General features: G+C 37.8%; 1 protein-coding gene across 1 annotated transcript in view; it reads left to right on the top strand.

Moving 5' to 3' along the window:
* SPATA16 (spermatogenesis associated 16) overlaps positions 593-17190 on the top strand; it is a 212172-nt gene continuing 195574 nt past the window's right edge. Inside the window, 1 exon segment of the mRNA NM_001177914.1 lies at positions 593-1204. Within this exon segment, the coding sequence (NP_001171385.1) occupies positions 593-1204 (612 nt within the window).

The raw sequence follows: 17190 nt of genomic DNA, 5'->3' as shown, positions 1-17190 counted from the left end.
GAATAATATCACCTTTAAAGCTGTTTAAATTTGAAATTTTTATTCCTAATAGAAGAAATAAATTGAAGAAATTTTGTGCTCATAACATTTCTGGAAGCCATTCAGAGGAAGCAGCTGTGGTTTCTTTAGGCTACCAAGTGTATTATGCAGGTTAGGAATATATTTTATAATGACTTCTAGACCACCTGCCTTCCTGAGGAAATTAATATGGAGATAGTTTTTGTTTTGTCTTTTTGGGTGCATGTCCTCATTGGCTATGGATAAGGTTTCCTATTCAGTGAGTTTGGGCACCCCATAAAAATGTTCATTCAATGCTGTTCAGCTAGAGATGATTTTTTAAAGACATTGCCTAAATGTGTTCTCAACACATTCTTGGTGACTTTTAGGACTGAAACATATACTTCTCCAGTAAAACAGTCAGCAGATAATGTACATATAGTTTTACTTTAGGGTGATGAACACCTCTAATGAATTAAACTGTTTTCAATGAATTTGACTATAGTCTGTCTAAACTAAATCCACTGGAATTTCAAAATTATGTTTTAATTATTTTTCTTCTTCTCATCCTGACAGGAGTTTCAGGGGTAAATCAATGGACTCAAGAAGCAGTAAGAATTTGTCATATACAGTAAATAGGGTCTATCCTGATCAACTTGTTCCAAAGATAAACACAATCAAGAAAATGTCCACCTTAGCAAACACACTCAGCATCCTAGAAATGCCACAAGAGACGAAGAAAAGCTGTGGAGATAAAAAGGTAGAAATCACAGTTGAAAGAATAAAAATGGCAAAGAGCATCAAGGAAAAACAAAGCAATGATTTTGAGAAAGTGGCCCTTAAACGGAAGGCAGAAGGTGAAGAAAAGCCAGCTGGAAAGAAAGAGGCAAAGATAATAGAACTTGACAGCCCTTTGCTCACCATGCCTCTGCCTCACATCCCCTTAAAGAATATCATGGATGTGGAGGTGAAGCTGGTTTACGTTGATGAAGAGGACGTGAGCTATGAGTTTGTAGAGTCCTTCAGGTCTACTGGGATTCGGCCAACATGCCGAGCTGCTGAAATAGTAGACCCTTTGCGTGTACCAGATTTCAGCTTTCTGCCTCAGATTGACAAATGGCTTCAGGTGGCCTTAAAGGATGCCAGCTCTTGCTACAGACAAAAGAAATACGCCGTGGCAGCAGGACAATTCAGAACAGCATTGGAGGTATGGGAGTAAGAAAACATAGATTGGGGACCGGAAGCTATGAAAGGGAAGGTTGTGATTATGCTGAGCAGCTCTGATCATACTGTAATGAATAGTGATCACAGGGTGAAAATATTGAATAATATCAGGACCATGCAGTTCCCAGTTTACATAAATAAGATGTGCCTGCAAATTAATATGCCTGTGTGCACTTGACATATAGAAATCTCCCCAAAAGCATCTTTCATGCTTTTTCTCTAACGAAATCCATGGTGTATGGTAAGACAGTAAAATGCAGTTGGTTTTGTAATTTAGTTGTACACCTACAAAAACCATAAAGTTTTAATACAGTGGTGGGGGGTAGAATATAGATGCTCTAGAAATAGGATGTTAATAACTATACAAATTGTCCCCTTTTGTGATGTAGCCTTTTTTTAATTTTTTAAATTTTTATTTATTTATTTATTTGCTTTTTATGTTCATACCCATGGCATATGGAAGTTCCCAGGCTAGGGGTCGAATCAGAACTACAGCTGCCAGCCTATGCCACAGCTGCAGCAACATAGGATCTGAGCCATGTCTGCAACCTACACCACATCTCACAGCAACGCCAAATCCCCAATCCACTGAGTGAGGCCAGGGATCGAACCTGCATCCTCGTGGATACTAGTTGGATTCATTTCCGCTGCACCACAACACTACAAAATTATGTTTTAATTATTTTTCTTCTACTCATCCTGACAGGAGTTTCAGGGGTAAGTCAATGGACTCAAGAAGCAGTAAGAGTTTATCAAATACAGTAAATTCCTTCATAACAGGAACTCCCTTGTTATGAAGTCTTTATGATTAAACATTACCATCTTTACTTTTTAGTACAGGCTGATAATTTTATACTGATTAAAAACAAAATAATACCATTTTACCTTACCGTCAAACTTCACTTTTCTTTTCATTCTACTGAGCTTTATGAATAATTATTTTTCTCTCTGCAAACAGATAAGCTGGTCAGTATCTTGGCATAAAGAAATAGCCCATGGACTAAAACAAAATGTGAGAATCACCAAAAAAAAAAAAAAAAAAAAAAAAAAAGTGGGAAAAACTACACCATCTCATGACTCACTGAACTTATAAAAAGACTGAAGTAGCTAGAACTTCCATTGGTTTGGCAATAGTGGTGACTGCATATTTCATTAATGATAAGAAATATTTTCAATGTGTTTTATATATGCCTTTATAGAGATATAAGAAAATGATTTAAGACATGGTCCCTTCCCTCTAACAGTCTGATGAGGGAGACAGACCAGTAAAAAGTTATATATAAATGGCATAAGGAGCAGTTGATTCACCATGAACCATGGGGCATGGTCAGGAGTTGAATGTGAGATGTTTGTGATGGAGACTTAAAGAGTAAAGTATTATTTCCACTGTTACTCGCAGGTTAAAAATGACTACATCTACCATGAATTATGAATGGACGATACCAGGCAATGGTGCCCCTAAATATTTAAAAAGAAATGCTAGGCATAAAAAAAGGAGGCCCAAAAAGGCTGAAGTGATGAAGTAGCCCACAAATAGAGGCACCTGTAAATATTTCTGTTCTTATCAAGGGTCATTTACATGAAGAAGGGAAGAGTTATACACATAAACTTCTGAACTACGTAAGAAGTGCCCCCCAAAATTAAGTTATCCACAAACCACTGAGAACCCTCTGCTGTTCTTTGTGCTAAAGAACAGAAGTCCCTGACTGAGGATAGGAAGCTAAGTAAAGATTCCTGGAAGAACCCTGGGCAGTTATACTAGGGCTATTTTCAGCTGTAATTTCTTTTGGGGGGCAGGAGCAGAGTTCAAGATGTAATTTTATAGATAAAGAAAAATAATCATTTTGGCAATGGGAAAAAAAGGCACAAAATAAGAACATAAACTTCAAATTAAGTCTAGGTAGAAGTAAAAGATACATGCATTAACTGGAGGGGAATATCTACGTTTTCCATAAAACCCAGTGTTCAAAATTGTAAAATTTGAATCAGATTTTAATGACTCCAAGATGTGTAATTGTACTGCAAAATGCTTGTGTTCTGACTCTGCTGTGCACATTCTCTCCCTCTCTCTCTCTCATTCTTCCTCTTGCTCTCCCGCTCCCCCTACCCCTTCTCCCTCTTCTTCCTCCCTCAAGGGTTTTTAGAAAAGTGTTGGATGCTGACACTAATTACTGGTAATTAAAAAAGGTAATTATTTTGAGACCAAAACTTAGCTTAGACATCTGGCCTAGCTTTGTCTAATTATCTTGGGAGTTAACTTTTTAAATCTTACCTAGAATGTCTCTTAATAAACCAAAGTTACTGGGAATAGAAAAGATTGTTTAACCTCTTTAACTCTTTCCTCTCCTGACTTTAACTTCTCTTAAATTTTACTTGTTCAATACTGAGTGTTCTCAGGTATTATTTAATGCACACTTGCTTTTCCTTAGGTCCTAACATGACTTTAAGTAAGATAGGGTGGCTGATAGAGACCAAGGACCACACCTGAAAGAAGGTGCATCAGTGATTATTTCAGTCTGTGAAGTCAGGTTTAGGTTTAGCTGCAAGTGACAGAAACCCAAAATACCTGTGTCTAAAGCAAGAGAGACGTTTGGGGTTGTTTTCATATAAATGTTAGGTGATCAAGCACTGCTATGGTAGGATTTTCAGGGAACCAGATTCTGGTTTTTTTCCTCCAGATATGTTGTGATCTCATGGTCTAAAATGCATCTCCTGCTGGAGTCATCACAACCACCTTCTAACCAGTCAGAAGGGGTGAAAGGAAAGAGTCACACTGCATCCTTCCAAGCACACTTTCACAAAGTTGCACACACCTTTTGCATTTTTTTTTCATTGACCCAAAGTTGGTCATGTGGCTGTACAAAACTACGAGGGAGGCTGAAAAATATGATCTTTATTCCCAATGGCCCTAACATTCAGGGATCCCACTACTGAGGAAGAAGGGGAGAATGGATACAGCTATTGAAGGAGAATTAGCAACTCTCCCAGGGAGTGCTGGTTACTTGGGAGGCATGGTGAGGCATACAAAATGCTTGTCAACTGAGTGGTACGGAGTCAGCTGCAGAAATATACAAAGGCTGGTTGTGGTTAAAGGTAACATCACAAAAATGAAACAGAAAGTAAAAACTAGAGAAAGTCACTGGAAATTTGTGAATATTTATTAGTAGGCACAATCATTTCCAAATCATCTAGTCAACCCATTTGGAATGATCCGCTTACATATTAGTTTCCCTGTGCTCCTGGCCAAATATTAACTTCTTTTGTTTTTATAACGTGGTCACTAACTAGACAAGTACATTTATGCTATTTTATAATTAATATTATAAATGATAGGTAGTGATTCAGAAGGTAACAGTTTAGCTTCCAAAAGCAGTCAACTTTAATCTTTTAGGATTTCAGAACAGAGGAGGCATTTATTTAAATGTGCTTGATGAAATAATTTTGTTTTCTATGCTTTCTTTTTACTATATAAAGCTGTGTAGGTAAGATTTATCCTTAGCTCTGTGACCAACTCATCAATCTTTGCTAAAATCAGCCATCATTTGTTGTGGAGTTTGAAATCACAGCAGAAATCATACCAGATGGGCAAAAAGTATAAATTGAAGATAAAACATAATTTCATATTAAAGCAGTTTTATGCCTAGATGCTGTTACCTGTAATTTTTAAAGGACAACTATATAAACCCACCCTCTGTAAAAATAATTGGGATTCTATTAAAAAAATAAATATAAGACACTGGTCTTGTAGTTGTATTTGCTTATTAGGCAATACACACTATTTCCACTGCATTGCTTGGCTATCAATAAAAAGAAAAGATTAATAAACATTCTAGCTGTATTTTCATGGGGAAAAGAGTAATTATTAATAAAGACCCATAGGAAAAAGTAAAAGTCTGAGAATGTACTAATCATATTTTTTCTTGTCAGTTTTAAGAAAAGCACTCAAATGGTCAAATATTCCAAGTTTGTGGCATGCAACCTAAACCATAACATCATTTCAACCTTATTCATAGGACCTTAGTAATTAAGAGGCTTTGACATTTTAGTTAGAATCGATCTATACATACCCTTCATGATTCCCAGCTTCAAACAATCCCACTGAACCAGTCAAAAAAGACAGAATACAACTGAGGTGTCACCAAACAGAATTTTCAGTTCTTCTGATTTCATCATGTAGGAACCCCTCAAGGTGCTAATCCTTTTTTAATATCCCAGTGCTCCAGTCACTGATCTGTGAAGTTAGAGTAATAACTCACATTTATGGAGCTCTTTCTATGTGCCAGCTACTATATTTTACATTCTGGGTATATTTACATCCGATATTCCATTTTATTCTCACAATAAACATCTGAGATGGGACTAGCATTATTCTTTTGCTGCTAATGAGAAAACTAAGGGATAGTCAGGTTAAGCAACTTGTTCAAGGATCAACAGCTAGAAATGGCAGAGCCACAAATGGAAGCAGGGTGAGCTTGTGAGCTCACCATCTTAACTATGCCTTTGCTTCTCTAAGTGAAAGACTGTTGGAAATACAGAAATTTGGACTGTGCTGGACCTGCAGAATCAGCATTTTAACAGATCCCAAATGGTCCTGGTACATGTAGCAGTTGAGGAGCATTACATTCTATTAGATATTGACATTGAACAGATTTGTCCTCCATTTAAAACTTTGCCATGGTCCCCAATTTAAAATGCTCTATGTCCTTCACTAATTCCATGAGAAAGAATTTCATGGTAAGCAATTTTTTTTCTATAGCAATAGTACAGAATTTGGAGATTTCGAGGACCCTAAAATTCTTTTTAAAAAGTTGTAAGAGGGGGAGTATAGTCCTTGTATTTGTACTGTGTAAGAATATTACAAAAATTACCATCTACTCTTCCATAAATATATGGAGGAGTTTAACACCAAAAAAAAAAAAAAAAAATAGAAAATAGAAAGAGCATACTCTCAAGAAAGGGCATACTCTCAGAATGAAGGATATTTTAAAAATACATTATAATTCAACTTTATTAAAAGTTGACTAAATTGTCTTTTTTAAAAAAATTGCCCCTTGGGTCAGTAAAGCATTGGTCTGAGAACCAGCTTTTGTGAATCACTGTTCTAGAATACGGCCCCTTTATGGTAAACATTAGGTATCCAGGATGATTGAACCCATACCAGGGCCTTCTTATGAGATTACTTCCAGTGTAATGGAATTTGGTATGAGGCAGGTCCATTTTGGAGCCCATCCAAGGGGGTTTATTTAATGAAGTAGCAAAGATATCTCATTACAGGGCAGCCTCACCTATAATTGCTCTGCTGAGAATAATTCTGTAGCAAATCCCTAGGGCATGAAAATGTGGACATTCCAGAAGGCTTAATTTAAATGGATTCTAACACAGTTCCTAGTGCGACATAATCAGAAATTTCATAGTTCACCAAATTCGTTGAGAGCCTAAGCTATCTTTTTATATATCTGTGGGTTTGCATAGGGATTTAGTATGTGTTTCTTAACCTCCTGCTGGAGTCCAATCCCATTTACTTAGATTATCATCGCCATAGCCCTCAAAGACAGTTATTATCATCCCCATTTCACAGATTTAAAAGGAAAAAGAAAACTGATGCTCTAAAAAATTAACAAAAAAACCTTACTTAAAGCTCCTTGCTTCTCATAAAGTATATAAAAGTTGAATAGGAATATTGCTACAAATGCAGATTCTGATGCTTGGGTCTGTGGTGGAGCACTGAATTTGGGGTCAGATTATCTGTGTTTGAAGCTGCTTCTGGTACCTAATTGCTGCTTGGCTTTGAGCAACTTTCTGAACCTCTTAGAACACTGCTAAGCAGGAATGGTAGGGACTAATGCCCAACCACAAGGTGCTTTCATGTAAGATTGCTTTTTGGAAAACATGACGAACTCTAAATCCATGTTCAAGCAGTCACTGTACTTCTCAAGTTTCTCATTTCCCTCTACAGTATGTATTTAACCTAAAATTTTAGCACCCTGAAGGGTTTTAGGGGTTTATCATCGTTTTAATCCATATCCCTTTTCCTTTAACATTAAAATTTATAATATTCTTTTAATGATATGTGAAATTCAGTCCAAGCAAGGGACCGAAATAACTCATTGCTTTTTACTCTATTTCCCTTTTCAGAAGTGGTCAGAATTAAACATTTCAGTTTTTATTTCCAGTTTTTATTTCCATGTTTATTCCATCTAGGGAATACCATAATTAAGTATTTAATAATAAAAAAATTATGCCAGCAAATTTACATAGCAGGAAAACAAAATGAATGCCTCTTAATCTCAAAAGTAAAATAAAATTAGATATATCCCTATAATTAAGCACTAATTAAATAAAGCTAATCTCTAGAAAAACAGGATTTGCCATTGTAAGAAAAAAATGTTAATACCACTAAGGTTTACTGCTTGTTTCAGCCTGACTTAGTGCCATATGCAGTAGATAAAAATATAAATAAGTAAAACTTAATCCTTGCCCTTAAGGAGTCTTCCCATCGTGATAGAGGTTGGGAGGAAGAGGTTAGTAGGAGAATTTTCAGTAAATAAGAGTATAGGATAATTTGTATGATGTTTACAAATGAAAGAAGAATCACATTTCATATAAAAATATTATACATCTTGTAGATTCTTAACATAATTACAAGCACCTAGGGGAGCTATTATATGTATGCCTATACACACCCTCAAGAGAGTCTGATACAACTATCTGCAGATCAGACAATGACAGTGTTTGGGGCATTGGTTTTTTTTCTTTCTTTTTTTTTTTTTTTTTTTTTTTGGTCTTTTTGCCTTTTCAAGGGCCACACCTGTGCCATATGGAGGGTCCCAGGCCAGGGGTCCAATTGGAGCTGTAGCCGCCAACTTACGCCAGAGCCACAGCAACGCGGGGATCTGAGCCACATCTGTGACCTACACCACAGCTCATGGCAACGCCTGATCCTTAACCCACTGAGCGAGGCCCGGGATGGAACCCGCAACCTCATGGTTCCTAGTTGGATTCGTTAACCACTGAGCCATGATGGGAACTCTGGCATTGGTATTTTTAAGTTCCCGGGTCATTTCATTGAGCATCTAAACACAGCTGACTACTAGAAGATCCTTCTTTAAAAATCACCTACAGTAAATATTAATCTATGTGTGCTTTTTTAAAGGGAATTAAGTAATAGCTAAACATTCTAAAGCTATTACAAAGCATCAAGAAAAATGTAAATGTCACTGTCATGAAAATGTACCCTTTGGAAATTCCATTTAAAATGATCTTCTCATATTCACTTAAAAAGCAAATTAACTTGGAGTTTCTGTTGCGGTTCAGTGGATTAAGAACCTGACTAATATCCATGAGGATATGGGTTCAATCCCTGGCCTTGCTCAGTGGGTTAAGGATCCAGCTTGCCTCTAGGTTGCCGATGTGGCTCAGATCCAGCATTGCTGTGGCTGTGGCTGTTTAGGCTGGCAGCTGTAGCTCTGATTTGACCCCTTGCCTGGGGACTTCCATATGCCAGAGGTGCAGCCCTAAATTAAAAAAAAAAAAAAAAAGCAAACAATTTGATGACTATTTTCCTATTAACACTAAGAAATACTATCAGTCAGTGGTTGGTTAGTACATGTCTCTGAATTCATTCCATTAGTGATGACCTCACACAAAAAATGAATTATTAATCCATAGGAAGCTAAGCAAGACCTTTTTAGTGAGCAGGATCATTTCCATAGTTTATGGCTGGTAGTAATATGTTTGGTTCAAATGACAGTAGACACTACTATATTTTTAAAATGTTAATTCTGTTTACATTGTTGTGAATGAAAACTCAACCAACTCCTTCACTGAAATCTTATACAACCTGAACTGTAATTCAATATGATGGTTCCATGCTGAGGTTCACACACAAGTTTAAAAAAGAAAAAAAAAAGATTATTCTTATCCAAAATTGGATGATTCTTCCCAACATTTCCCCCATTATCCAACCTTCTAAATTTCCTACATGGCTTCCAAAGCCAGATAAAGTTGAAAACAGCAATTCTCTCTCTCTTTCCTCCATCCCCTTCCAGCCTTCACATACAACACAGTGTGATGTTCAGACTCTGCAGGTACTGAGTAGATGAGATCCACTTGAGTTTGTTGACAGAAATTTAGTACAGAGTGAGGTTGTAGTTACTCTTTTGATTCAGATTGATTCAGGAGACAACTCTTATTTCAGCACCTAGCTATTTGTTTAACTCTTCAGTTGCCTAATTTAACATTCAGAAAAATAGTGAAGACTTTCTTACCAGCTGGGAGATGATTCTTTTTCTATCAGAAAATAGGATGTAGAAAGGCAAAGTGGAACAAGGAAACACATTTTCATTGCACTGTCTTGGTATGGTTTCCTTATTTTGAATGAACTGTTATGAGTACCTAGAACACTGGATTCAGACATACTTGAATACTACTACCCTCTGCAGAAATCAATCATTTCTGGAGTAGATGGTTTTGTCTATGATGATGATGATTCAAATTATGCTATGAATCTATGAAAAATTAATCATTGATTTTGTGGAATAAATTATACAAAGAAATCAACCACAAATTAGTGTGGCAACTTTCTCACAATGTTCTACTAACTTTTGAGTGATGTGGGTATAAGATCACATTATATGACAGGGATTTAGTTCTCAAGGAACTAGCAGATTAGAAATGTATCAAATGTTCAGTGATGTACAGTGGCCACAAAGAACTAAGAATTAAGATGGGAACATTTGGTGGAATTTGTGATATGCCTTTTATGAGCATGAACTTTGTGGCAGGCACTTTATCTGTACAAACACCTCTAATTCTCTGAGTAACCCAGTAAGTTGGGAACTATTGTTTTTCTCTATTAAAAAGAACAAGATAAAAATGCAGAAAGTACTCCTGGAAATATTGAGAGGATTTGGGGTGGATTTAAAGGTTTGAATGAACCTCAAAAATAAATAACTGAATGGAAAAGTAGGGTGAGTAGAGGGGATGGAAAGTGAGTATGATCTCTGATAGGAATATTACTAGCAGGATGGAGAACTTGAGGAAAGAAGCATGAAACTGAATAAGGACACAAAGAGATGGACAGGCCAGAGGAGAGCATTATGAAATAAGGATGGAGAGATAGAGCCTGATTCTGCATAGTCTTCAAAACCAGAAAGAGGAAATTGGAATTGTTATTGGAAGCAATAAATGAGTTTTTAGATAAAGAAGTAAAACCATGTTAAAAAAAAAAAGAATGAGAATCCATGAAAGAAATATTGAGTAGTTACTACTTTTATCAACACTATGCTGGTTACTACAGCAGTGACAAGGAAGTATAAGATTTCATCCCAATATTACAGCTCTTTGCCTTTTCTTCAGTTATATCTGTAACATAACTGTACTCTTCTTAGAGCAGAAATTTTATTTGCCATGACCCAAGTGTCAATTTTAGAGGAAAATAGCCAGAGGGGTTGATGGTATGGAGGAACTAGAAAGAGAAAAATCCAGGGTAAAAGAGGAAAGTGTAGAGCGTTGCTATGGTAGCAAATGCAGGGCAGAGAAGGGAGAAATAAAGCTAGAAGATCTAGTGGATGGCCAGGGGCCCATCCATACCTTGTCAAGATCTTGGACATTGTTCAGTAGGTAACAGGAGGCCTCCCAAAAGAATTAATATGGGGAATGGTGGCATCAATTACATATTTATTTATTTTTGCTATAGCATACTAGTGTATGTAGAGAGCAAAAACCATGCTCAATCTCTGTGTTATATCTTATTATTGGGTTATGAAATCAATTTAATGGATTGTGACCAGCATTATGCTTAATTTAAATCAATAAAATAGAATAGAAATACAATACAAAATATCAGAGTTCATGAAATATTGGAAAGTAAGTTTTACTCTGTGAAAATTTTATGTTATACACCCAGGTATATCTATCTCTATCCATAAATAGAAATGTACCTAGGAAGAAGATAGAGGAATAAATTGCTTGTGCTTTCTATCTAGTGCTCTCTTCTCTGTGTGTGTGTGTGTGTGTGCGCGCGTGCGCGCACGCGCGTGCATGCGTGCGCACATGCGTGCACAGGCCCTGGCTGTGATATAAAATATTTTCATCATGAATCTTGGAAAAAGTACTTGAAATACTGGTTTAGATGCAGATTTGAGAGGGGAAAAAAATCAGAGTCCATTAGGAGGTTATACTTATGATAATCTAAATGAGAAAAGTAAAGGGCAGAACCAGATGAGCAATAATAAGTATAAAGAGGAGAAATCAAAATAAGGAAGGAAGGAGGGAAATGTTCACACCTTAGTGGCAGGTGCTACAGTAGCATTTTCTAAGGGTCAAAGTGCCACCAACTCAGGGACATAAGCACATTTAGAAGTAAGGACGTTGAAAGCAATTTTGGATGTGTTCTGTGCGCAGGCTAGTGGCAAGTCACATGATATAATCTCTATGATCTCTGTTAAAAGAATAAACCATCATCTGAAACTAACGCCTGATTTCATTGCTTGTAATCAAGGGTTGGCTTATAAGACACAGCCTTTCTCAACAAAGCTACCTGCCAGAAGCAATGGTGAGACTGAAAAGAGAAAAAGTGGTCAGAGTGTCCAAATCATTTACTTGGAATGGGAGATGAGAAATTCAACAGTATTTCAAAGGAAATGTAGAGGGATAGGCTGTTTTATTTACTTTTAAGTCTATGGACACCAGACATGATTATATTGAAAGAGCCCATAGAGTGATTACAAGTAATGAAAAGGTGATTGAAGGTATGAGATCCCCCATGGAGGTGTAAAAGGATGGGGGTCTGGAAACAGATGGAAAAGTTAGATATGAGCACACAGAAATCCATTCCACTGAGGCAGGAAGGAAGAGTTTTTATTAATGGAGGGTAAATTGAGAGAACTTTTAGATCTTTTAATTGAGCAGTTGAGGAATTTGAGAAAGATTAGAGAGACAGCAGAGTCAAATGATACAAAGGCTAAATAGGATTAAAGCAGAGGATGCAGGGGCTCTCCAAGAGGAACCATGAATCTATAGTGACAACAAACTCCAAATTTAGGTGATTTTCTACCATGTGTCTTTGAGCATCCAAAAGTTTTCATTGACCCAAACTTGAGGTTTTGATGAAATGGATGAAAGGACAGAACTATTGGGATTAATGATAAGAGAATGGTTATAATGGTGGACTGTGGGTCTGAGCTTGGCCCTTATGTAAGGAAAGGACAAACCAGAGGGTGTGTAGTAGTCCAGGAACAGACAGTTAAAGGCATTTGAGGGTAGGAGTGTGAAAGATCTGAAATGCTAGGAAACTTGGTCAAGGAATAGTACCAGAATATAAGATTTGAGAGGTTAAGTTCTATGAGATTGGATTGCTAAATTAGGAGAGTTTAGGAGTTGAAAAAAATATAGAAAGGTGAGAGGCCAGGATATTAGATGAGTCATCTACAACTGGACACCTGAAGTCACTCAGAATGATGTTGGACCAAGAACAAAGAGGAACCATAATGCAGGTGTCAACTCTTAGTAAATGTGGGTGAATAATCAGGAGTCTGGTAGATAACAGAGAGGATAGAATAGGTAGATGGCATGTGGTGTTCTGTGATACTGTGCAAAGGGACAGGAAGCACAAAAACCTCACTATGCAAAGGTTATTGGGGATGTGGATGTGAGCTCCTTGGAGGGTCCAACTTAAACTGAAGAACATGTCAAGAATATTCAATCTCTTGGTTAAGAGTATGGGGTGATCTGTTTACAGTGGGAGGGACAATGAACCTGAGAGTAGGTTGAAGTAGAAGGAAGGACAGATTTTAGAGAGAAGACACAGAGCACAATTGGAATGAGTTTAGGAATGTCTCATTCTAAGAGGGGTTGGAACATGCTTGGGGCATTAAGTATGAATTATTCTCCCCCCCATTCTGAAGGGTCAGTGGTCTACCCCAGGTGAAGGTATGTATGTAATCCACTTGTGTTCAGTCATAAACCTCAGTAAGCCTTAGTCTGAAGGAAAAGAGGAGGAAAGAGGGTTTTCATATCTAGCAAAGTGTAATGATAGTCTTCTTTCTCTTACTTGTACCTCTCTCCTGTGTCCTTTTCTCCCCCTATGTATGTACAGCATTAATCAAAAAACAGTAAGGGTTATGAGAATTATGTAAACCACTCCAATGATAAATAGCTTCTATAATACACCTTTAAAGTTAGAAAGGTTGTAATTATATTTCAGCATGTTCATTTACATTTACTGGATTTTTCTCTTTGTTTTGATATTTGGAATATCAATGTGAATAATCGTTTATTTTTTTTTGTCTTTTCTAGAATCGCACCTACAGCATATGGAAGTTGCCGGGCTAGGGGTCAAAACAGAACTGTAGCCACTGACATATGCCACAGCCATGCCAGATCCGAGCCATGTCTGCAACCTACACCACAGCTCACAGCAACACCAGATCCTTAACCCACTGAGTGAGGCCAGGAATCACACCCACAACCTCATGGTTCCTAGTTGAATTCATTAACCACTGAGCTATGACAGGAACTCCAATACTTTTTTATGAGTGCTTTAGAGAACATATCAATACATATAGTCATGAGCACATCTTTTTAATAAAAGAATAATTCTAACTTAAGTGATTAAAAAATTAATTTAAAATATTGATAGATAAGAAACTTGATGGCTTTATTAACACACTGTATGTGTGCCTGCATGGGTACACTCTGTGTTTTAGGATGTTTCCTAGAACACTAGCTTTGATAGAGTGTAATAAATATTTGCTGACATTTAAAGTTTTAAACACCACAAATAAATATTTTTAAATACAAAGCAAAATGGTGAAAAATGAAAACTAATGAAACAGTATTCACACTTTCTGATGCCTTCACAAAGTGTGAATGTTGAAAGTTGGTAACTTCACACCAGTTGGTTCTTTTGCTTTTATTTTAATTATTTTTTTAACTTTAAAACTTCACTCAGCAAAGAACCAAAAAAAAGATACCTGAATTAGTAGTTCAAAGTAGCTAACTGAATCTCATATTAGAAATGAAGAAGATGTCCTACAGCTTGTATGGGTTATGGGAGCAGGAATCAAGTATCCACGTAAACAAAAGAAGCAAAATATTATACTAACACCAGAGACACATGTCACCTTAGAGAACAGGAAGCCATTGCTGGCACCAGAGGCCTGTGTGCAGCATTTCTAGCTCCCACAGAGAGCTGTCCTCACAACTACTTTAAAAGTGAGTTACTGTATATTTCTCTCCAGTATAGCAGCATGAACACTGAGGTTGCATTCCCAAGCAGGTCTCTACTGCTAAATGATGTATTTAGGCAGAGTTCTCAGAGGAGGAGAGAACACAATCTTACACGTGGGGATGTCCATTTATGGCATCACTCAGTGGCTGCCTCTGCCACTAGTTAATCTAGGCTGTCAAAGCAGGAATATGAAAAGGAACACCAAAAGACTGAGCTGAAGCTGGAGAGAAGTAAATCTGTGACAGGTTTTTGACTTTCGCTTAAGTTCGTCCTGATGACAGCAGCATGCAGAGTAGAATCTTCAGGTCAATTGTCAACTCACCCACACAGAGCATAATGATCACAAGTGGGAGATTTGTCACTCACTGCATTTGTATTACACAGTTTAAGTCTCTCACTTATTTTTTTGAATGAATAATATATTCACATGGTGCAAAATTCGAGAGATATAAAACAGCAGGCAGTGAAAAGTACCCTTTCTGATCCTATCTTCCCACTACCCAATTTCCCTCCAAATGGGCAAATATTGTTTATCTTTAAAGTTAATAAATATAGTCCTGGAGTTCAAAATATCTCCTAAAAACAACAAAATTACAACTAAATGCTGAGCAGTCTTCAACCAAATGGACCGGAAACTTACAAAAAGATATCCTACTACATAAGACAAAGAGGTGGCCACATCAAGAGGTAGGAGGGGCGATTATGCAATATAAGAAACCCCATACCTCCCAGGTGGGAAGCCCCACAGTCTGGAAAATAGCTTTATCACAGAGACTCACCAAAAGGAGTGAGAGTTCTGAGCCCCACATCAAGTCCCCACGCCTTGGGATCTGGCATTGGGAGAAAGAGCCACCAGAGCAGGAGTTCCCATCGTGGTGCAGTGGTTAATGAATCAGACTAGGAACCATGAGCTTGTGGGTTCGGTCCCTGCCCTTGCTCAGTGGGTTAATGATCCGGCGTTGCCGTGAGCTGTGGTGTAGGTTGCAGATGCGGCTTGGATCCTGTGTTGCTGTGGCTCTGGCATAGGCCAGTGGCTACAGCTCCGATTCGATCCCTAGCCTGGGAACCTCCATATGCCACGGGAGCAGCCCAAAGAAATAGCAAAAAGACAAAAAAAAAAAAAAAAAAAAAAAAAAAAAAAAAGAGCCACCAGAGCAACAGGCGTTGAAGGCCAGTGGGGCCTGTGCGCAGGAGCTCCATGGGACTGGAGGAAACAGAGACCCCATTCTTAAAAGGCACACACAGACTTTCATGAGCACTGGGTCCCAGGGCAAAGCAAAGTCTCCATAGGAATCTGGGTCAGACCTGACTGCAGTTCTTGGAAGACATCCTAGGAAAATAGGGGTGAACCTGGCTTGTTATGGGGGAAGGACACTGGAAGCAAAGCTCTTGGGCATATTCATCAGCATGCCTATCTCTGAAAGTGGCCATTTGGGAAAAATCTGACCCTACCCATCAGTGCTGAGAAGCCCCAGGACAAAGAACAATTAAGGTGGGATCACAGCCCTGCCCATGAGTAAACAGGCTGCTGAAAGAGCCCCCAGGCACACGGCTGCCTCAAATCCCATTCAGAGACAAAGCTCCACTCACCCGAGGGATAGGAATCAGCTCCACCTACCAGTGGGCAGGCATCAGTCTCTCCCATTGGGAAGCCTACAGAAAGCCCCCATAAAAACTTCAGCCTCAAGGAGGGGCAGACACCAAAAGTAAGAGAGGCTACAACTCTACTATCTGTCAAAAGGTCACCATACCAAAACCTATAAAAATAAAAAGACAGAGAACTAAAACTCAGATGAGGGAGAAAGAAAAAAAAAAAAAAAAAAAAAAAACAACCCCAGAAAAACACCTAAGTGATCAGGAAATTCTCAGCTTCCAGGAAAAAGACTTTAGATTGTTGATGCTGAGGATGATGCAAGACATTGGAAATAAACTGGAGGCAAAGATGGGATAGTTCATAGGAAACAGTGGGCAAAGAAATATAAGATATAAAACTTAAGTAAGAGAGATGCAAAATGCAATAATAAAAATTTCCTATTAGAAGCAGCCAACAGCAGAATACAGAGGCAGAAGGATGAATAAGCAAGGTGGAGGAGAGATTAGTAGAAATTACACATGCAGAACAGAAAAGAGAAAAAAGATTGAAAGCAAATGAAGAGAGTCTCAGAGAACTCTGGGACAATGTTAAATTCACCAAAATCCATATTATATGGGTGAGAGAAGGCAAAGAGAGAGAGAAGGGGACAGAAAAAATATTCCAAGAGATAATAGCCGAAAACTTCCCTAACACAGGAAAGGAACCATTCACTTAAATCCAGGAAGCACAATGAGTACCATATAAAATAAACCCAAGGAGGAACACCACAAGACACATATTAATCAAACTGACTAAAATTAAAGACAAAGAGAAAATATTGAAAGCAGCTAGGGAAAAGAAACAAGTAACATACAAGAGAAAACAATATGGTTATCAGCAGAAACTCTGCAGGCCAGAAGGGAGTGGCATGATATACTTAACATGATGAAAGGAAAAAACCTCCAACCAAGACTACTTTACCCAGCAAGGCTCTCATTCAGGTTTGAAGGAGAAATCAAAAGCTTCACAGATAAGCAAAAGCTAAGAGAATTCAGCAACACTAAACCAGCCTTACAACAAATACCAAAGGAACTTCTCTAGGCAGAAAAGACAGCAACAGGAAACAAAAATACCACAAATGACAAGGCTCACCAGTAAAGGTATA

Source organism: Sus scrofa, chromosome 13 (assembly GCF_000003025.6).
Source record: "Sus scrofa isolate TJ Tabasco breed Duroc chromosome 13, Sscrofa11.1, whole genome shotgun sequence".
In the NCBI taxonomy this organism is placed as follows: Eukaryota; Metazoa; Chordata; class Mammalia; order Artiodactyla; family Suidae; genus Sus; species Sus scrofa.
The sequence above is the reverse complement of the archived record's forward strand: the minus strand, read 5'-3'. Positions and strand labels throughout refer to the sequence as shown.